Source organism: Pelobates fuscus, chromosome 2 (genome assembly GCF_036172605.1).
Source record: "Pelobates fuscus isolate aPelFus1 chromosome 2, aPelFus1.pri, whole genome shotgun sequence".
Taxonomy (NCBI): domain Eukaryota; kingdom Metazoa; phylum Chordata; class Amphibia; order Anura; family Pelobatidae; genus Pelobates; species Pelobates fuscus.
This window is the reverse complement of record NC_086318.1, coordinates 380173369-380192040: the sequence shown is the minus strand read 5'-3', so window position 1 is coordinate 380192040 and position 18672 is coordinate 380173369. Positions and strand designations below refer to the sequence as shown.

Below are 18672 nucleotides of genomic sequence, written 5' to 3'. Positions count from 1 at the left end.
TCAGTGCATCTCTATGGGAAAAATGTCTGAGTGACTGCAACTGGAGGTGTCCCTAGGGAGCAATGTAAACACTGCCTTTTCTTTGAAAAGCGAGTCTTGACATTAAAATTCCTGCAGGGACTGACTGTACTTACCAGAATAACTACAGTAAGCTGTAGTTGTTCTGGTGACTATAGTGTCCCTTTAAGTACAATAATAGAATCAATATCCCTGCCATTGAATCAAAAACTAAAAAGATAGAATGTGTTATTTAGTAACAGGTGTGAGGAGCTTAAACTATTCTAAAGAATAGCCCACATTACTAAAGCATATTGATGCAAATCATGACTTGCCTAATATCTTAATAATGAGTTACTGCCATCTCTGCAGTCGCCCCTCCTTCTTAGCCGAGATCATCAATCTTGATGATCTCAGCCAATCCAATGCTTTCCCATTGGAAAACATTGGAAGGCTAATGCGCATGTTTGGCAATATGCAAAGCTGCAACAATCAGATAATCTCTATGAGACCATCTGATTAAAATAGCCGTGTTTCACTTGGCTATGTAGTCGGAAGTGCCTCTAGTTGCTGAGGCGTGCAAACATTGCAGTTCTCCAGAATGGCAATGTTTAACATGATAGAGTTAAAACAAGAGGGACATGAAACCCAGACCCCTTCACTGAGATGAATAGGAATGGGTGCCTATAGTGTCCCTTTAAACACATCCTCAGAAATGTGCAGCAATGTCTGCTGTGGCTTATCTTTAACTATACTTTTTGAAACACTTGATTGTATTGAGATTCTCATACGAGCGTGATTTGGGTACAAGTGGATTTAAAGGGGTCAAGTATACAAGTGAGAACCACTGGGCTGGTTATCTAAAAATGTACCTCGAAAATATATTAAAGGGTAACCATCACTTTTCTGGAATTTATACACTTTATAAAACATTAAAAATTACCTACAGATTGTTTGTTTGTTTTTTGTATTGTGATGCTCTGCTTTCTTTTACATTTTTATTTTAATGATTTAGCTAGTGACATCACAATCCAGTTCACTCCAGGCACAGGCAGGGCACACAATGCAAATAAGGAGAAAATTAAATACAGTTAGATGTAACCTTTTCTCCTCTTCTCTGTATGCTTTCTCTATGCTGACTGCCAGATGCAAAGGACAAAGCTTATAACAATGATCGATAGGGAGCTATGATGGAGGCATCCAGTGGCAGGATAAAGAAGTGCAAATTTCTACATTTAATTTTAATTATTTTTTTACAACCTGCAAAATAAACATGTTAAATATAAACATAATATTAAAAATTATGGAAAGTAACAATTTGAAAGTGTTTTGTTACCAGCGAATCGCTGCTCTGAACTGTTTTAGGATTATGGGAGAAAGATTTGCCTATTGTGCCTTTTAGGTTTCCAAAAATATCCCTAGCTGTATCAAAACTACAACCTGTATGGGAGCCTGGCATTCAGCAGGCTCAAAGTGTACTAGTGTACGCCAAAAGCTTCTCCACGATTGGATGATGCGAGTTGTGCCCTTACAAAGAGGACAAAAGGTATATCTTGATATCAACATTTTTTTTGGTTCTCTTCCAATATTGAAAAAAATTAAAACGAGCTATGGAATATGAATGATTCTGACGGCATTAGATGGCACGATGTTGTTACTTCGCCCAAAATCAAAGGCTTCATTCCTTTGTCATAAAACATAATAAATAAACCATTGGAAAACACCTTCTAACGCTAAAGAAGAAGAGTTAAGGGATTTGATTCTGCCTCCTAAAATTCTCTTACACTCTGGGATTGCCCAACAAAAGGTTTGGTGTCTAGGAATAAAACCCATTGTCCTTTTCAGAATGTTAATCTGGTATATCACTTGCTGGTACTCCCCAGCATGTACTTCTGCCTGGGCAGACAATTAAAAGAATACATTTATTTAATGCGTCTTATCATTCAATATTACAGCTTGTAATTTATTCTAACTAGATAATCAACATAGTTTTACTCCCCTCTCCTTCTCCTCTTTATATAAATGCACTGCGTCTTGATGAAAACTTGGTAGATGCTGCATATCTCATGTTTAACGGACAATGTCTAAAACATCCCCGTCCTCTAATCTTCCTAAAATCCCTTTTCATCCGATTGTTTAAGAATGCTTGAAAGACTAACTCTAAGTATAAGGCTATTGCACGTTTGGAGGAGGGGAAAGGGGGCACTGTAGGTTAGCTAATTAAACTGTTTGTCTTCTGAAACATTTAAACTGGCTTTAGAGATTATTATAATTAAGAATGATGTTAGATTTATTTTTATGTAGTTATTAAAATTAGTCATAATCCACCAATTTCATGCATTGAACTATGTAAATAGAAAAAGAAAAAAAAAAAAGCTTTTTTCTTTTTTTTTTTAAAGCATTAAAAACTATTAACCACTATATAGGCAGAAGAAGAAGAAAAAAACAACAAATGTGATAGTAAAGATTTATTTCCATGATTCTATTATTAAAAGGGTTATGCCAAGCACCATGACCACTTCAGAGATTTGATATGATCACGGTGACTGGAGTCTGTGTGTGCAGAGTTTAATTTTGAAAAGCTGCAGAACGGCGTTTAACCCCTCTGCTGCTGCCGACGTAATAACTCGACCTCAGGCATCATTGGGTTCCAGGCTGGCTAATATTAATTCTGTGCCTATTTCCATGGAATTGAATTCATTGGCTGACAGTGGTCAGCCGATATTCTCAACTAATGAATGGAAAAAGCCTCGGAATCCAAGTTCTGCAGCTCTACAGAAGCTGCATGAGCGTCATTAGAGAACCAATTAACCACGGCAGGGACCCAAGTAAGAGGGCAAATAATTCTGGTGTTTTCCTACTTGCGTTTAATTCCTTTATTAAAAGGTCTGTAATGGCTATGATGCTTGGAATAACCATTTAAAATTGTAATAGCCTATATAACTGGGACCAAGGAACGTCAACCTTTTACTTTTTTGATATTTGTTTAGGTTTTTTAAACGTTATTTGTGCCACAGTTACTGCATTATAAAGTGAACTATGAATATATTGGTCCACGCCAGTAACATCCAGGATTCGTACCACCACAGTGGTTATCAAGCCTTTTCTATTGAAGACCTGTTTAGAAAGGCATGAACGATACTAACTGCTATGCTTTCCCTTGTGATGACTGGCAACACATTTGGGAGACCAATTTAAAGCTTACGACGAACAAGCGTTTTCACTAGTACCTCGTGTCTATCAAGCTTTGTCCTAGGAAAGATGTCATGTCCAACAGATGTTGGCACTTGCTACCTTAACTTTTTCCTAATTTAACTGTTGGTTATCTAATCTAATTACAAAGTATGAGCAGCCAGTTATCACTCTGATATATCAGCTAAGTAAGAATCCCATCAATAAGGTAAAGGTCAAAGAGTACCTATATTTACACACTGTACACGTTGAAAGAAAACATATAGCCAGATTCAAACTTTTCACTGCTGCTGTTTTTTTTTGTCTTTTTTTGCACAATAAAAACTTTAGTCGCTACAAAATCTATTCACAAAATCTGGATCTATTTAGAAACAAACAGATTTTATACTTTGGAGGGAAACAGGTGTCTACTATGCGGCTTGTTTCTGGGGTCAGAACTAAAATGCACAAAAATAAAGCTTTCACACTATGACATCATTGAGTTTACATCATTTACTCGCTTACTTCCTGTGACAACATAAAATGTATCGATATTTTGTAATAATAAAATAAAAAAATAAAAAAAGGTCGGCTGTTACTTCAATAAAGGATTTATTACATTATTATTATTAAAGAGGCAGGTGACAAAAAGCATGAAAACACCCAGTGGTCCTTGCTCTGCATGGAATAAAGAGCCTCTATCTTGGGGCGTAGAAAACCAAACCAAACTCTATAGGCCAGTGAAGAACAATAGGGGAGTTGCATTTCCTTAACCAGTTGAGTGCCACAGAGGGGTGCAGTGCATCTGACTACAATAAAGCCTTCCGGCAATCTTAAAATACTATAAATGGAACTGGGACCTACTTATTTTACACTTCACATAAATAGCTGCCGTAACCCCAAAAGGGATGACTGTGGATGTAAGCCAATATGTTAATTGGTTAGTCGTTAAAAGTATAATCTTGTAAGATTTGGTTCAAGTACTAAAGGAAGTAAAAGCAAGTAGGAAGACACCAGAATTATGATTGCAGTACACACAACAGGCATCCTCTATCACAACTCAGAAGGGTATTATGAGCTAAACACTTTTTTTTCTCCTTTACTGCTGAAAGATTATACTGGTTATCCCATTAAAGTTGGTAAAATGCCATTCTTGTGTCTTAGAGCTCAAGCAATGGAGGTCAAGAAGTGTGTGCAGCTTCTTACAAGGCTAGTGTGGATGTAATCTGCCCAAAGTTACAATAATTAATGTTAAGCTTCTTTAGCAATACGTTACTGAAAGAAGTTCCCTGATAATATACTTAGAGGCTGGCTAGCTGTTTATGTTTCTGAACAAGAAACGCATTACATGCAGCTCACGTATGTCAGCTTAAATCTTTAGTCAAACGAGGGCGTTGATGAGCAGACGGACTTAGAAACAGAAATACTTGAATGCACACAGGTGAAGCTGCAAGGCAGGCAAGCCAGAGTCAGGGATGCTATTTATTTACCGGGGAGATGCGAAGCGCATCTCGCCAGGGCAAGGTTCAAAACACAAACTTAAACAGCAACCCCCCTGCTATGTTCAAATGTCTGAAATGTACTAATTGATGGAATTAAGGAATATAAGTAAAACCAGAACTAGTTCATTCATATCTACAATTCACAAGAGAATTTTAAATAAATGTGACCTTTAACCCCTAATAGATTTGCAATATATATATATATGAGCGTGATTTAGAATATCAAGGATTAATTCTGCTGAAAGGTAACAGGAAATGTTGCAGAGTTATACTTAACTTCTGATGAACGACTGGGGCAACTAAATGATTCAGCGTTTACTAGGGTTCCGGAACATGGAACCATCAACTCAAAGGTGAGACTTTACCTTTAAATAGTAGCCATTATGTTGCTATTTTTTGCGTTACATTAGTTAATATTGCAAACACCATGAATTGAAATCAAGTTTTAAAATTAAAAGCAAAACTATCCTGTCTGTGTGTCTGTATATATCTTCCTCATAAGAGGAACCATTGATTAATTAATGCTAAACGAAATGAGAAAGATTGGTGTTACTCCAAGAAAATTAGACTAATAGACTTTATTTGGATATTTTGGGGTTCCTTTGACACATACGATGAATTGCACAATTTGGGCAAAAATAGCCAATCTGAAAAGAATTCTCCAAATGAATTATTGTCATAGCTTGGCTTTTTTTTGCCAACATTTTGCAATCTGGTTTTCAAGTTATTAAATTTTGTATTTTGTGAACAATTCCAAGTCTTTCTATATTATTTATAATAATAAAAATCAGAAGCATTTATACACGTAATGAGATAGTGATATGGATAATTTTGTTGGTAATTAAGGAAATTTAAACACTACAAATGAATTATTGCAGATGAGTGATCTGGTCAGTTGTCATGGACTGACACACATTTTATGTCAAGAGTTTAATAAAAAATTTTATACATTAAAATCATATTAATTTTATTGAACATTTTTGTAGCACGGAGTTTCGTTTTTACTTTATATATTTTTTTTTAAACATTCAGACTTGAAACTATCTTGCTATAACCCATAGTGTTATATTTCAATGAGAGTTTGTATTTTATTATCTCTTGTTAGTAGGTTGGAGATCATGTGTAGACTTTGAGTACATTTACAAACTAGTAATACTTATTAACACTGATAAGGCAGACAGACAGACAGACAGACAAACTATAATAAAAAAAAAAAAAAAGATAAAGTCTCTTCTAAAATGATAAACCTAAAAGTCTCTTTACTCGTGTGTGCAAGACTCCTAAACATCAAGTAGAACAAAATATGTTTATAGCAGTTGGCTGGAATTATAATTCTAGGTGTTCGATTGGAATAGTACAATTATAGATGCTGTCTGGAAGTACAGCTCTATTTAATTGATAAGTCACTATACCATTCATTTTGGAGAATTAACAAGGGGATTACACATAGGAGAATTTGAGAATTCTTCTAATTTGCTTATATTGGTATAAAAATGTGAATTCCCATACCAACTCACCGCAAAACGTGATTTAGCAAATACACCCCTTATAAATCAATGATCCGTAAGAAAACATCTCACCAATAATTTTTTCTTTTTCTTTTATGTTTCATTGTACTTTTATTTATTTTAACAATAACCCACATAGCATAATAGGGGGCTTGCTATTCATTCTTTTCTGTACACAGAACAATCTAGCTAATATAAAAAATGCCGGCCTCTGAAGGACACCACCTTCCCTTCGGTAAAAGCATAACATGTTTATTAGGTAAAAACCCATCTCTGCAATTGTAATTCCCCCTCGGCTTCCTTCACACAGCTTATTGGTTCAATTTTCATAACCAAGAGCATCATTAGGGCAATGCAGTAATTAAGAGTTGTTAGAAAGTGAATTCTCAAACTGCAGATTAGAAAATTAAACTATTTCCTGATTACATATTAACGAAGCACAACAATAGCAGTTGCCATAAGCTTGGAAGGTAACCAAGGGATAAAGCGGTGTACTTAATTACCATAAACAATGGCTGCATAGAAATGAAGTTTTATGCACAGTTCCTTCTGTAATATGTCTGATATCAGTACACACTTGACAATTCTTGTTCAATTATCTCTATTATTTAATGCGCTGTGAACGGCTCTGTGTAAATAAAATTAACCACCCCAATTACTTTGAATTCATCTAGGGACAACGCAGTAATATAAAAAAAAAAAAATAATAAAAAGAAAAACGTGGAGAATTTGAAGGAACGACTAATCTAAGACATTACAGAAGCTTTCAGTTGATTCTGCCTATATTTGTCTGCTCTTATTTAAGTGTTCCGCTAATTTAATTACATTTGCTACCAGTGGTCAATCAGAAGCAACAGAGCTACTATGATTTAATTAACCCATATTCTCTGTCAATATGATCGCCAAGAAAAATTGTGCCCGGGAGTATTGAAATTTCCTATGCATTTAAAAGGGACGTTTTCATTAAAAAAAAAAACAATAATTGTCATATATTATGTGTTGTAATAGATTTAAGTGAAAAAACACCTCCTTCCTTTTGGTAATTGATTTTTAATTTTTAATGAAACAGCTTAATGGGGAAAAAAATAATTGTTGCTCATTTGTTTAATTGCCCATCTGTAAAAAAAAAATAATAATTGAGTCTATTATAATTTTGACAGGCATACGCTAGAACAGCAAATAGAATATTTTTCTGTGAGATGCGAAAAAAAAAAAAAAAAGATTATTCAGATACTTAAAACTGTTTAATTGAATTAAGCGAAGTCTAAATTAAACAGCATGACTTCAAAAGACATGTTGTAGGGGGATACCAGTTTTCCATAAATTATGATAACCTCCCTAACCTTTACTTCTATGCCCTTGGCAAATAAGGCATGTGGCTCCCCAGCAGTGTTGTTCCACGCCACAATTGCTGGTGTTTCAATGCATTATGGGTCATTTGGAGGTTGAGTGCTTTTATGCAGCCACTATACGCATTCAGGACCATGTGTTCTATGTAAGTATGTTTTTAGAAATCTATATATTTTCTTGCAATTGTCTCAAACGTAAAGATGCTTGAAGATTACTGCAATTTAATGGTTTAGTCATGGTTTGCTTATTGCACAAATAATGCTAATTGTACAATAGGCAAGTTTGATCAATTTTTTTTTTTTTTTTTTAGCAGTTATTAGGTTTACTGAATGTCAGAGAGAACAGTGAGACGTACTGGTTAAAGGTCTCTCAGCAGGAAGTAAAATTACAAAATGAATACTTTAATATTATAAATTTTAGGATATGATTGTATTTTCCTGGTAAACTCTGGATAACACTTAATATGTGATGAACTGGACCGCATATACAGACAACAATGCAACAATTATGACCATTTCAAGTACCAACTATGTACTTTGCATAGGTTTTTGGTGCAAGGGCCTCCCACTTTCCTCTGTCCCTTTCTTTTTTCTGTGTACCGATCGTGGTTATAGTGATTTTAAAAAAATGTAAATATATATATAAAAAAAAAAAAAAAAATCAATGTAGCTTTACGTCGCCCGATTCAAATAAGCTCTTACTTCACATGAAACTATGCCTCCTCTTGCTGTCCATGTACTGGTATGGAGCATGTTTGTGTTTCGTGCAATGGGGTATTTGTAATTTGTATTTTTAAGACCACGGGAAAGTCATTACTATATTTGTTATGCTATAAAATCCAAATAGGACATCAATAATACAAAAAAAAGATTCATTAAAACAGTAGTCGCACAAGGCACAGAAAGCAAAGCACAATTTATATTATACCAAAAATGTTAAATCAAAACTCCCCAAGCCATTCTCTCGTTATTCCTCAATGTACCTTCTATCCCTCGTTGGTTTATGAATATCTGAATGGTAATATTCAGGTATTGTTACATGCATCTCTCAAAGCCAACCTGTTCTTGGGCTCCAGGACATATTATATGAAGTAAAATGACCAATGATCATGATTAATAAGAAAGCTGCCGTGTAATGCATCCGGCCACAGGATGAAAAGGATTTCCCAAGAAAGTTGGGACAGTCCCAAGTGGGCCAGTTATAACTCACTTTAGCGAATCATAGTAAAAGTTCTGGCAGAAAGAAACCACAGGCTTTCTCACCGTACACAGGGTGACGTAATATGCATTTTCCACAGAGAAATGAAGCCATAGAAATGACAAAAGGATAGTTAAAGGGTTACTCCAAGTACCATGACCACAGCGATTCGAATTGATCATGGGGCCTGGAGTTGGCATGCGCAACATTTATCTAAGAATAAACTGTTCTAGGTGGTTAATAGCAATTCTGAGCACATTTGGCATCTCATACCAGCACGCAAAGCAATAGATCAATGGCAGCACTCCCCCCAATCAATGCCACCCATCAGTTCACCTTCTCTCCCACTCCTGCAAGGGGAAGAGATGTCAGAAGAGGAAAAGTGGGCTACAGGGACGAACTTGGCCTTGACACTGGAATAGAGGTAAGTTTTAGAATTTTTTTTTTTAATTTTTAGTTTCGGGCAGACCAAGCTAGAAAGGGTTTAATATAACCAAAGCAAGTATTTTCTTAAAACAATGGCTTTTGGTTGGTGTAAGCCTTAAATTTTTTTTTTTTTTCTCAAGATTTCAAAATTAGAAAAACATTTATGTTGACAAGAAGAATTAATTACCATTTGTTCTATTCCAAAGTTAAAGGAGCAGGAGGGGAACGTACCTTTTACTGCTGTGAATGGGTCACGTGAGGTCAGACTTGCTGGCCTACATGTTCGAATCCCTGAATCCCATGTTTGCACATAACCAGTTATGGTTTATTAATACAGGTTCACAGACCTGTTTGTGTGTAGTAGAGTGTGTGATTGTGAGCTGGAAACAACATGGGTCTTTCTGTGTGCCTGTGTTTTACTAGTATTGTTTCTGTGAATGCACACTGGGATATACAAGGATTATTGTTGATTTTTGTATGTTTCTTTGTGCACCGAATACATATTTGCACACCATTCTGCATGTGAGAGAGTGCTCTTAGATGTTAACTGAATTAACTTTCATATGGTATTTTTTCATGTTTTTGAAAGGGCATTCCATCAAAGTCATCGGACATTTAACTCCGTATTCAGAAAGTAATTTAAATAAAAGGGTTCACACATGTTCAACTGAGCAGTAGAGGAATCAAACAATCACATGTTTAAGGCCTCCTATACATGCCTCTTCCGCCTCACTTTTGCATGTACAGTCTGGAGGAGAGGAATCGCGTATGTTATACATCTATTATTTTTGGGTTATTTCAGATTCTAACACTCGCTTTTGCTGAAAAGCTATGTTTAGAATAGCAGGCGATTGCCAAGGTAACGTAGAGAACGGTGGGTATTAAATGTAAAGAATATGACTACTTTACATACTGTTATTTTTTTATTCACTTTGAAAATGTTAGCTTGAAAACACGGATTTAAAATTACTGACACTAATGGCACGGAAGTCAGAAAACACAACTCCAATGTTTATAAGGACGTGTCAGTATAATGTCTTTCAAGCACAGGTGGGGTGTGGGGTCTGGCTGTGTTCTTACTAATTCTTAATATACATTGGAGATGCTGTGGACTAATCCTCATCACTCTCAGCCATGCTTTGCCTGAAGATGATGGGAGTTAAAACCCATGTAATTAGGGCAGATATCCACTTACCCAAACATCGACATCGCAACTGAAAACTAAATCGGTTTTATTTTTTTCCTGCTCAATCTTCCTTAATATAATGAAGAATAACAATATATTTCTATTATCATTTAAAAAAACACACATTCAACCTTTTGTTACACACCCTCAGGAATACATACATAAAATACACACACAGGCTTCAGGTCACATTACACAAATATATGTATGAAATAGTTATCCACATTTCTCCACCTTTCACAAATTTAAATAATCTTGATTTTTGGAAGGGAAACAGACGCACGCATATATATTGATGTGCACCAGCAAGCAAATAATATTCTCAGATTTCAGTTACCAAGCCAATAGAGCCTGGTGCTGGGTGCCCTCCATACAGCTGGCCAGCCTCCCTCCTCTCCGACACACACACACACAGCACACGCAGACACACTCCCTATTGAATCAGTAGAACACTGAAGATCTTACTTTTTTTCTAAGCAGTGGCATATCAATGAGGCACAGATATGTATGCAATCTCTGCATGGCTGAGCACACTGTTCAATAGTGCTGGCTCACACGGTATCAGGGTGAGTTATCACTTCCCATGAAGGCACTCTTATCACCAGGGCCCAGAGAGGTGGCAGCAAATCGCAGCCTTTTCATTTTCAAGGCAGTTCTGCTGAACATTCAGGCTTCAAAGATTCACACTTCCAGAACTCTATAAGAGTTTGTGAACGCTCAATTTGCCAAAACTGTTTACAGTGTAATTGGGCACCGTACCTGTGTCCATGAGATAGCGGAGGCGCTTCTCCACCAGTGCGGCACGGGTGTCAATTTGATTCTGCTCGTTCTCTAGTGCTGCCAATTCTCCGACTACATACTGACTGGTGTCTTTGAACCCTTTCTGTTTTTTTTAGAGAGAGAGAAAGAAAAAAAAAAAACAAGAGGGGAAACACATCACTTGTAAGTTGACTTTTTCTTTTATGCGATCACTTAACAAGACACTTACCAAGGCTATCAAAAGTCATATACGACATGCTTACTTTGCCAAACCAGTATAAAAACACATATATACTGACCAATATACAGGCAGGCAGAGTCTGAAAATTAGGAGAGGCTACATCACACTGCCTGATATCCTCAAATTGCTGCTGGTATTGACTAATTTAACCCCAGGAGTAAGGGCATAAGTTATTTAAAAAGCCATTTGTTTTTAGAAGCAGGAGAACTCTGATAATAGATTGTTATACAAACGATCAGCTAAAAGAATGAAAAATAAATACCCCCGCTATACAGAACTAAAAAGGGTATTTACATGCAAATCAGTAGGTTTTTGTCAATTGACAGTGAAGCACAAAACAGCAGAGTAAAGAAAAATGCGCAGACTTGTTTATTTTGTGACAAATTGTCCCCTCATTGTTAATGCAACACAAAGTCACTGTTTAGTGAACAAAACAAAGAATCGTATATAAAGACTTGCACAAAAAACATTGACATGTATATATCTATATATACCTACCCAGTGACTGTTGCCCTTTTTTATTAACAAGAAAAGCATATTTTTGTTTTGATTTTTTAACCCTATTTAAAGCTGGAATTAATCAATAAAAAGAAGACTGGTGATGTCCATTCAATGACGCTATAGGAAGGGGAGAAATAAGCAGTCCTGTATGTTGCACTTCTCATTGTATAATATGCAATCGAACCCCAGAGTCCCTGGTTAATTGATATCACTAGTATCCCTTCTATGTCAGCCTTGTATAACGGTTTGAACAACTCTCATAACATCTGTTTACACTGTAAGGTCCTTCGAGCAGGGCCCTCATTAGTTATCGTTCCTAGTTACCTAAACTTGTTTGCCACGAACGACTTATAGGGGTGTATAACCGATGCAGAGCCCTGACCAATATATTGTTGGCTTTTAAATAAAATTAAAAAAAATCTCTGCTGATCCTGTAGCTGATCCTGTAGGGTGACTGGAAATCTCATTTGTAGACAGTAAGCTCTGCAAGTCAGGCACCTCAAGCAAATTCACCATTACTACACTGCCTACTGTAATGTCTGTATTCTGCTGTACCAGCAAGAAGTTTAATAAAATATACATCTTATAGAACCTGATCAAATTAGCAAGCTCAAAAACATAGAAGTTCTTTCTTAATTGTTTCCTTAGTGGGCTGCTCACCTTGGGGGGAGGATTGGTAATGCCAGAGTCCATGCAATGCGGTAATATTTAAAACGTTATTCACTCCCTGTGTTTAACTGTAGAATAGGAAAGACGGTATTCTCTGTGTGTAGGATCCTAGGATAATCTTGTTAACACACACAGCTGGCTAGAACAGACCTGTGAGAGATTGCAAGGTGTTTGCTAACAAAAGGAATGGCTGTAGAAAGCAGATGGGATGCTTCTGTCATGTTTAACACTACTCATCTAAATCTACACGGATCGGCCTGTTAGGAAATCTGATCTGAAGGCAAAAGTAGGCACTGGGAGCTACGGCCTTGAAAGAATCCGCAAATGAACACGTTGCTGGGGAGTTATTGCTTTGTACAGACTGACAGTAACAAACTGAAATCAAACGTCAAACCAGCCGCAACTTCTCAAAATCATCATGTCCTTACTTAAGGAATAACGGACAATCAACGTCACAGAATGCAAGGGGAAAAAAAGATCAACTACAGCAATAAACAAGTGAGGGAAACCATATTTTGTTTGTAATAGACTACTAACTTGGCAACCTATATATTTGTGAACTACCATTCCCACAATGCACAGCCAACCTTTAGGCTGGCCGAGTATCACAGAAAATTAAGTTCACAAATATTTGGGTTTGTCAGGGTTAGTCACCCCTGATACATACCATAGAAATCTATAAGAGGGTTTGGGTAGTCTAACTTCCAAACTGGGTGGCTACCCATTTAACACTGACCACGGTGCTGGCTCCATCTCCTCCGATGTCACGGCAATGGGGGAACCTAATACACGCGCATTAGGCCTTCTCCATAGGAAAATATGAGTACGTCAGCGTCGTATCATGTGGTCAAACTCCATGAAAAGCCAGGAAGCACCTTACATTGCAGGGCTAAGGGGGCAGGGACACTGCACCCAGACCATGTCAATGAGTGGACTTGATCTGGGTGCCTATAGTGTCCCTTTAAAATGGTGATACTGTGGAATGGGTCATTTCCCACTGTCACTATCTTCAACAACGATGTGCTAGTCAATACAATGTTTGAATTCTCAAACAATCTGTGATTGATAGGACCCTTTAAATAACATGACAAAAAGCCAAAGCGCCTTTTCTGTTGTAACATGCATGGCTAATGCACTCCACACTTTAGAGACCTATTCTTTAAAAATAAAATTACTTCAGTGTTTCTGTTATTCAAGTTTAATATAATTCATAGTATTTAAAAAAATATATAATATTTTTTTGAAAACACCTTCACTAGACTTCTGAGTACCAATTGGTCTTTATTGCAATGGGGGATTCATAACTGCCACAGTACACACTATATTGAGTTACCTGGGACCTGAGAAATAATAAGTCTATTCCTACCAAAGTAAGACAGATAAATGATACGGGGGACCCATTTCTGGCCCCACCTAGGGGTTAAGAAACACTGATTTAGAGAACTTACAGTAACTAAAAATTGAATGCAACCAAAGTCAAATCTACAAAATAAATTCTTTACACAATCTTCTTTACACTACAAGACAATTAAAGCAGCTCTGTCACTTTCATGGGTCTTTGTATATTTCACAAAGATCTGAGAACTTGACAGATCCGATGTGGGTCCGGTGGCTGCAGGGGAAGTAAGATTTACTTAGCTAAGGCTGTTGCCCACAACCGCTGCCGCCACTATCGTCCTGCTGTCCTCTTCGGCTCCTGAAGCTTCAGTTGCCAGGAGCAATGTCAGTGTGTTACTCTTGAGCATGCGCGATAGTGCAACACGGAGGTCTATAAAGGATCACGCAAAACTTTGGTTCCTCTATAAACAGAGTCTGAATCCCACAGCTGCCATTTGTGACGGCTGCTGGGATTGGATAAAATTTGATGGCAGAGCTCTGTCTTTTGTCAATCTCAGGCTTTACAATAAGACAAAGTAGTCTCCCTAGTTTGTCTTTTGGTATTTTAGGGCATGGCCAAGTATTTAACAGGAATCTATAAATAAGGTGCAATTTAGGGATATCACATGTCAGGCATTGAGGACCCTGATCCAGTTATTCTAACCGCTGTTGAAAAATCACAGCAGGACATATCAAATAGAAATATCAACATTAATTCTACTTTCCCTTCCCCCTTTTCCCTCTAAAATGAAAAGCATACATTGTCACCTGGAAATTCTAGTGTGGATGGGTATTATTTAATAAATTAATATCAAAAATAGCCAATTTGTCGGAGATTGTTGGGTAAGCTATTCGAAGGATTTAATATTTTTGGATAAACTTTTAAAATGATTTAATATTACAAAAAAAATATTAAATTTTTGCAACATTTGTATGTTGAAAAACAATTTTGAAAGTCTATCCTAAAATGTGAAAGCATTTTGAAAGCTAATCTAACAATATTAAATTGAGGCCTAGATTAAGTCGATTAAGTGTGTCACGTTTTAAAGGTGACTTATTAAAGATGACTTATTATATGTATCAGTAAGCTGTTTTTCAGAACACACTTTGCTTCTACATGGTGATCAGCACTGCATGAAAAGTGCTCCCCCTTCAATATACAGAATTCATGTGCTGGAAGATTCCTCTGTCATTAGAAGAGACCATTTTTTTCTTCCATTTAACCAAATATTATGGAAATGTATTTGGTATTATCTTCATCGTTAATTATTTTATACTTGCTATTAAGTGCATTTTACAGATTGATTGAAGCTGGCACTAAAGTCGGATTAGAAAGCTGAAGCTTTGCTTATTCAATAAAAAGTCCAGTATTATATGTAGTTACATTTAAACAGGTTCACATTTATACCAGGCTGATGATGTGTTACTGCTTTACGAGTCATGTGGTCTGGAATGAGGTGCTTTGTCCCAACTCAAAGTGCAGTATAAATAACGTAATGAAGAATTGATAACGACATGCAAAAACGTATCTTTCCCAGCAAGCAGATTCAGAGTTTGACCATTCTGCCCAAAAAATCCAGCATATATTTAGTACATAAACAACTGCATATACATTTAAAAATCTCACCTTTAAAAATGAATATTTTAATAGACCCTACTAAATAGAGAAAACAATGGGTCCGCAGTCAGGTGGGGGAAACGCAGGCGCTTAAGTTTGTGATATCTAGTTAGGGTATATTACCTACCTACAATGTGTTGAGGATAGTGGCTAACATGATTCGCAGCTAGGTGAAAACTGTCTGAGAAGTCCACAGCACTCTGAAGGCAGGTACCCTCTAACTTTAACCGACTTTTTGCATAAACCCTTAAATTGCAATCCTCTAATTATGTCTCCTAAAAGAAAGGCTATGTAATATTTTACAGTGTTTGGACTGTGCCAATTTTTTTTAATTTGGTTGATTTACACAAACATTCCAAGCTTTTAATATACTTTTAAAAACTATTTTATCGAATAGCCTCACATTTTTTACAGATGAATACATTGACACCGTTCAGGGCCTTAGAAGTCAAAGCAATTACATGACACCCCCCCACCTTCCAAAAAAAAAAAAAAAAAAAATCAACACCCTTGAAGATTTCACAATGGCATTCTAAGGGTCCTTTGTCAGACTGCTGTCCGAAACGATCTTTTCCGTCAATGAAAAAGTCAAGACAAGGAAGTTAATTTGTCCAATTACACACAGTGAATGGTCACTGTCAAACTCTGGCTCTGCTTGCTGGGAAAGACACAAGTTTTTGCATGTTCTTCCTCCCTCTTCCCCTCAGCTGTCCATCAACTGCAGCGTTCTCCCTGAGGTCTATTAAATATTTCCCTCGCAAATCAATTTTACACATGATCAGCCCATACTCCTACGGAGCTGAACCTCCCCGTTAATTAAGTGAAGAAATTACCATATATATTATATTAATGCAAACATCATTCAGCTGGTAATTCACGGCTGATCTGGATAATGGAAAGGTTGAACACCCATTAACCCGAGCCAACAAAATGGGTTGGCTGGGAAATTGTAGCAGGTCTCCTGTGACTTGTTCCTCTAGCAGCAGCAGTGCCGTATCTGCTATTGGAATAATTAAAATTCTCCCGGTAGATCAATAGTAGGATCTCTGTATGGGAAGTGTCCTGGATGGAAACACCTCACAGAGGATGGGAGCCCTTTGCAAGTGGGAGAAATACATTTTTATCTGACAATTATCACCGCATTGCAGACTCATTCAGTGCTAGGCCCCTCTAAAGGTGCTCTCAATACACTGTGAAGATTGACATCTCGAATAAGGAAGGGAAAAAAAAAACAAAAACAAAAAACCAACGTCTCATTTCTAACAAAAAAATGCACCATTTTCCCATGCATCAGAGAATGATCAGCAATCAGAATGAAATAGGCAAGAAAAAGAGGAAAGAATAATACATTTAGCACTTCATCTTCGAAGGGTCTCCTCTGGGTTTCGTTTATCACAGCTCCTTCGTTCCCTCTCTTTGTGTCTTCCTGCATTGATCTCTGCCTTTTCATCTCTTTAAGAAAAAAAAACAAAAAAACAGAGGGGGCAGGGGGAGAGGTGTTAAATTGCTTATACAAAAAAAAAAAAAACAACAAACAAACAAGAAAAAATAACTAAAAAGTTTCACTGCAATGAAAAGCACCAAGCATGGACATGGGGTACCTGTGGTTTTCTAAACCATTAATACATGTGTGTGATTTACGAAACATGTGTATATACACACACACACACACACACACACACATATTGTTGAGTCGCAATAAATGGAAACAAAATATAATATATAGAGTAGGGGTAGGAAATGGGCTGAAACGAATAAAAATAGTAATATGGACATAGTGTAGTATTAAACAAACACAGCAGTATGTAGTGTACTAGTAAACTGACAATGCAATATATAGTGTAGCAGTAAACGGATATATAGAGCAATATATAGTGTAGTAGTAAATGGATACACAGCAATATATAGTGTAGTAGTAAACGGACACACAGCAATATATAGTGTAGCAGTAAACAGATATATAGAGCAATATATAGTGTAGTAGTAAATGGATACACAGCAATATATAGTGTAGTAGTATACGGATACACAGAGTAATATATAGTGTAGTAGTAAACGGACACAGCAATATATAGTGTAGTAAACGGACACACAGCAATATATAGTGTAGTAGTATACAGATACACAGAGCAATATATAGTGTAGTAGTAACTGGATACACAGAGCAATATATAGTGTAGTAGTAAATGGATACACAGAGCAATATATAGTGTAGTAGTAAATGGATACACAGCAATATTTAGTGTAGTAGTAAACAGGTATACAGAGCAATATATAGTGTAGTAGTAAACGGATTCACAGAGCAATATATAGTGTAGTAGTAAACGGATTCACAGAGCAATATATAGTGTAGATGTAAATGGATACACAGCAATATATAGTGTAGCAGTAAATGGATACACAGCAATATATAGTGTAGCAGTAACTGGATACACAGCAATATACAGTGCAGCAGTAACTGGATACACAGTAATATATAGTGTAGTAGTAACTGGATATACAACAATATATCCCACTCATCCCACTAAGCATGCAACTGCTTCCCCCTCTAAATATAGGTCCCTTATTGTGTATGGATGAAGTCTCCTGCCTCTAGTTAATTGGGGGCCTTTGAACACATATTTGTACACTGGGTCCAGTGGCGTACACACAACCCATGGGGCCCCGGTGCGAAAACTGATCTGTGGGCCCCCCCCCCCCCCCCGCTTACTCTGCGCGGGCTGGGGCCGCAACACATGGCGGGCGGGCACCTGGTCGCAGGGCTGCGACCTGTGCGACCGCGGTATGTACGCCAGTGCATGCATAAACACATACACTTAAAGGACCACTACAGACACCCAGATCAAATCAGCTCAATGAAGTGGTCTGGGTGCCAGGTCTCTAGTTTTAACCCTGCAGCTGAAAACAGCAGTTTCAGAGAAACTGCTATGTTTCACTGAGGGTTAATCCATCTCTAGTGGCTGTCTCATTGACAGCCGCTAGAGGATTTTCTGCGATTCTCACTGTGAAAATCACAGTGAGAAGACGCTGAACGTCCATAGGAAAGCATTGAGTAATGCTTTCCTATATGGGCGGTTTGAATGCGCGCGTGGCTCTTGCCACGCATGTGCATTCGGAGCTGAGAGGCGGATCGGGACGGAGAGATCCCCAGCGCCAAGGGAGCCCGGCGC

At 37.2% G+C, this 18672-nt stretch overlaps 1 protein-coding gene across 6 annotated transcripts in view; it reads right to left on the bottom strand.

Moving 5' to 3' along the window:
- Positions 1-18672, bottom strand: part of EHBP1 (EH domain binding protein 1) — a 358354-nt gene that overhangs the window by 50894 nt on the left and 288788 nt on the right. For all 6 annotated transcript variants that reach the window (XM_063443756.1, XM_063443760.1, XM_063443758.1 and 3 more), the window contains 2 exons: positions 16851-16954; positions 11097-11220 (listed from right to left, as the gene is read on the bottom strand). In XM_063443756.1, the coding sequence (XP_063299826.1) occupies positions 11097-11220; positions 16851-16954 (228 nt within the window). The remainder of the gene's footprint in view (positions 1-11096; positions 11221-16850; positions 16955-18672) is intronic.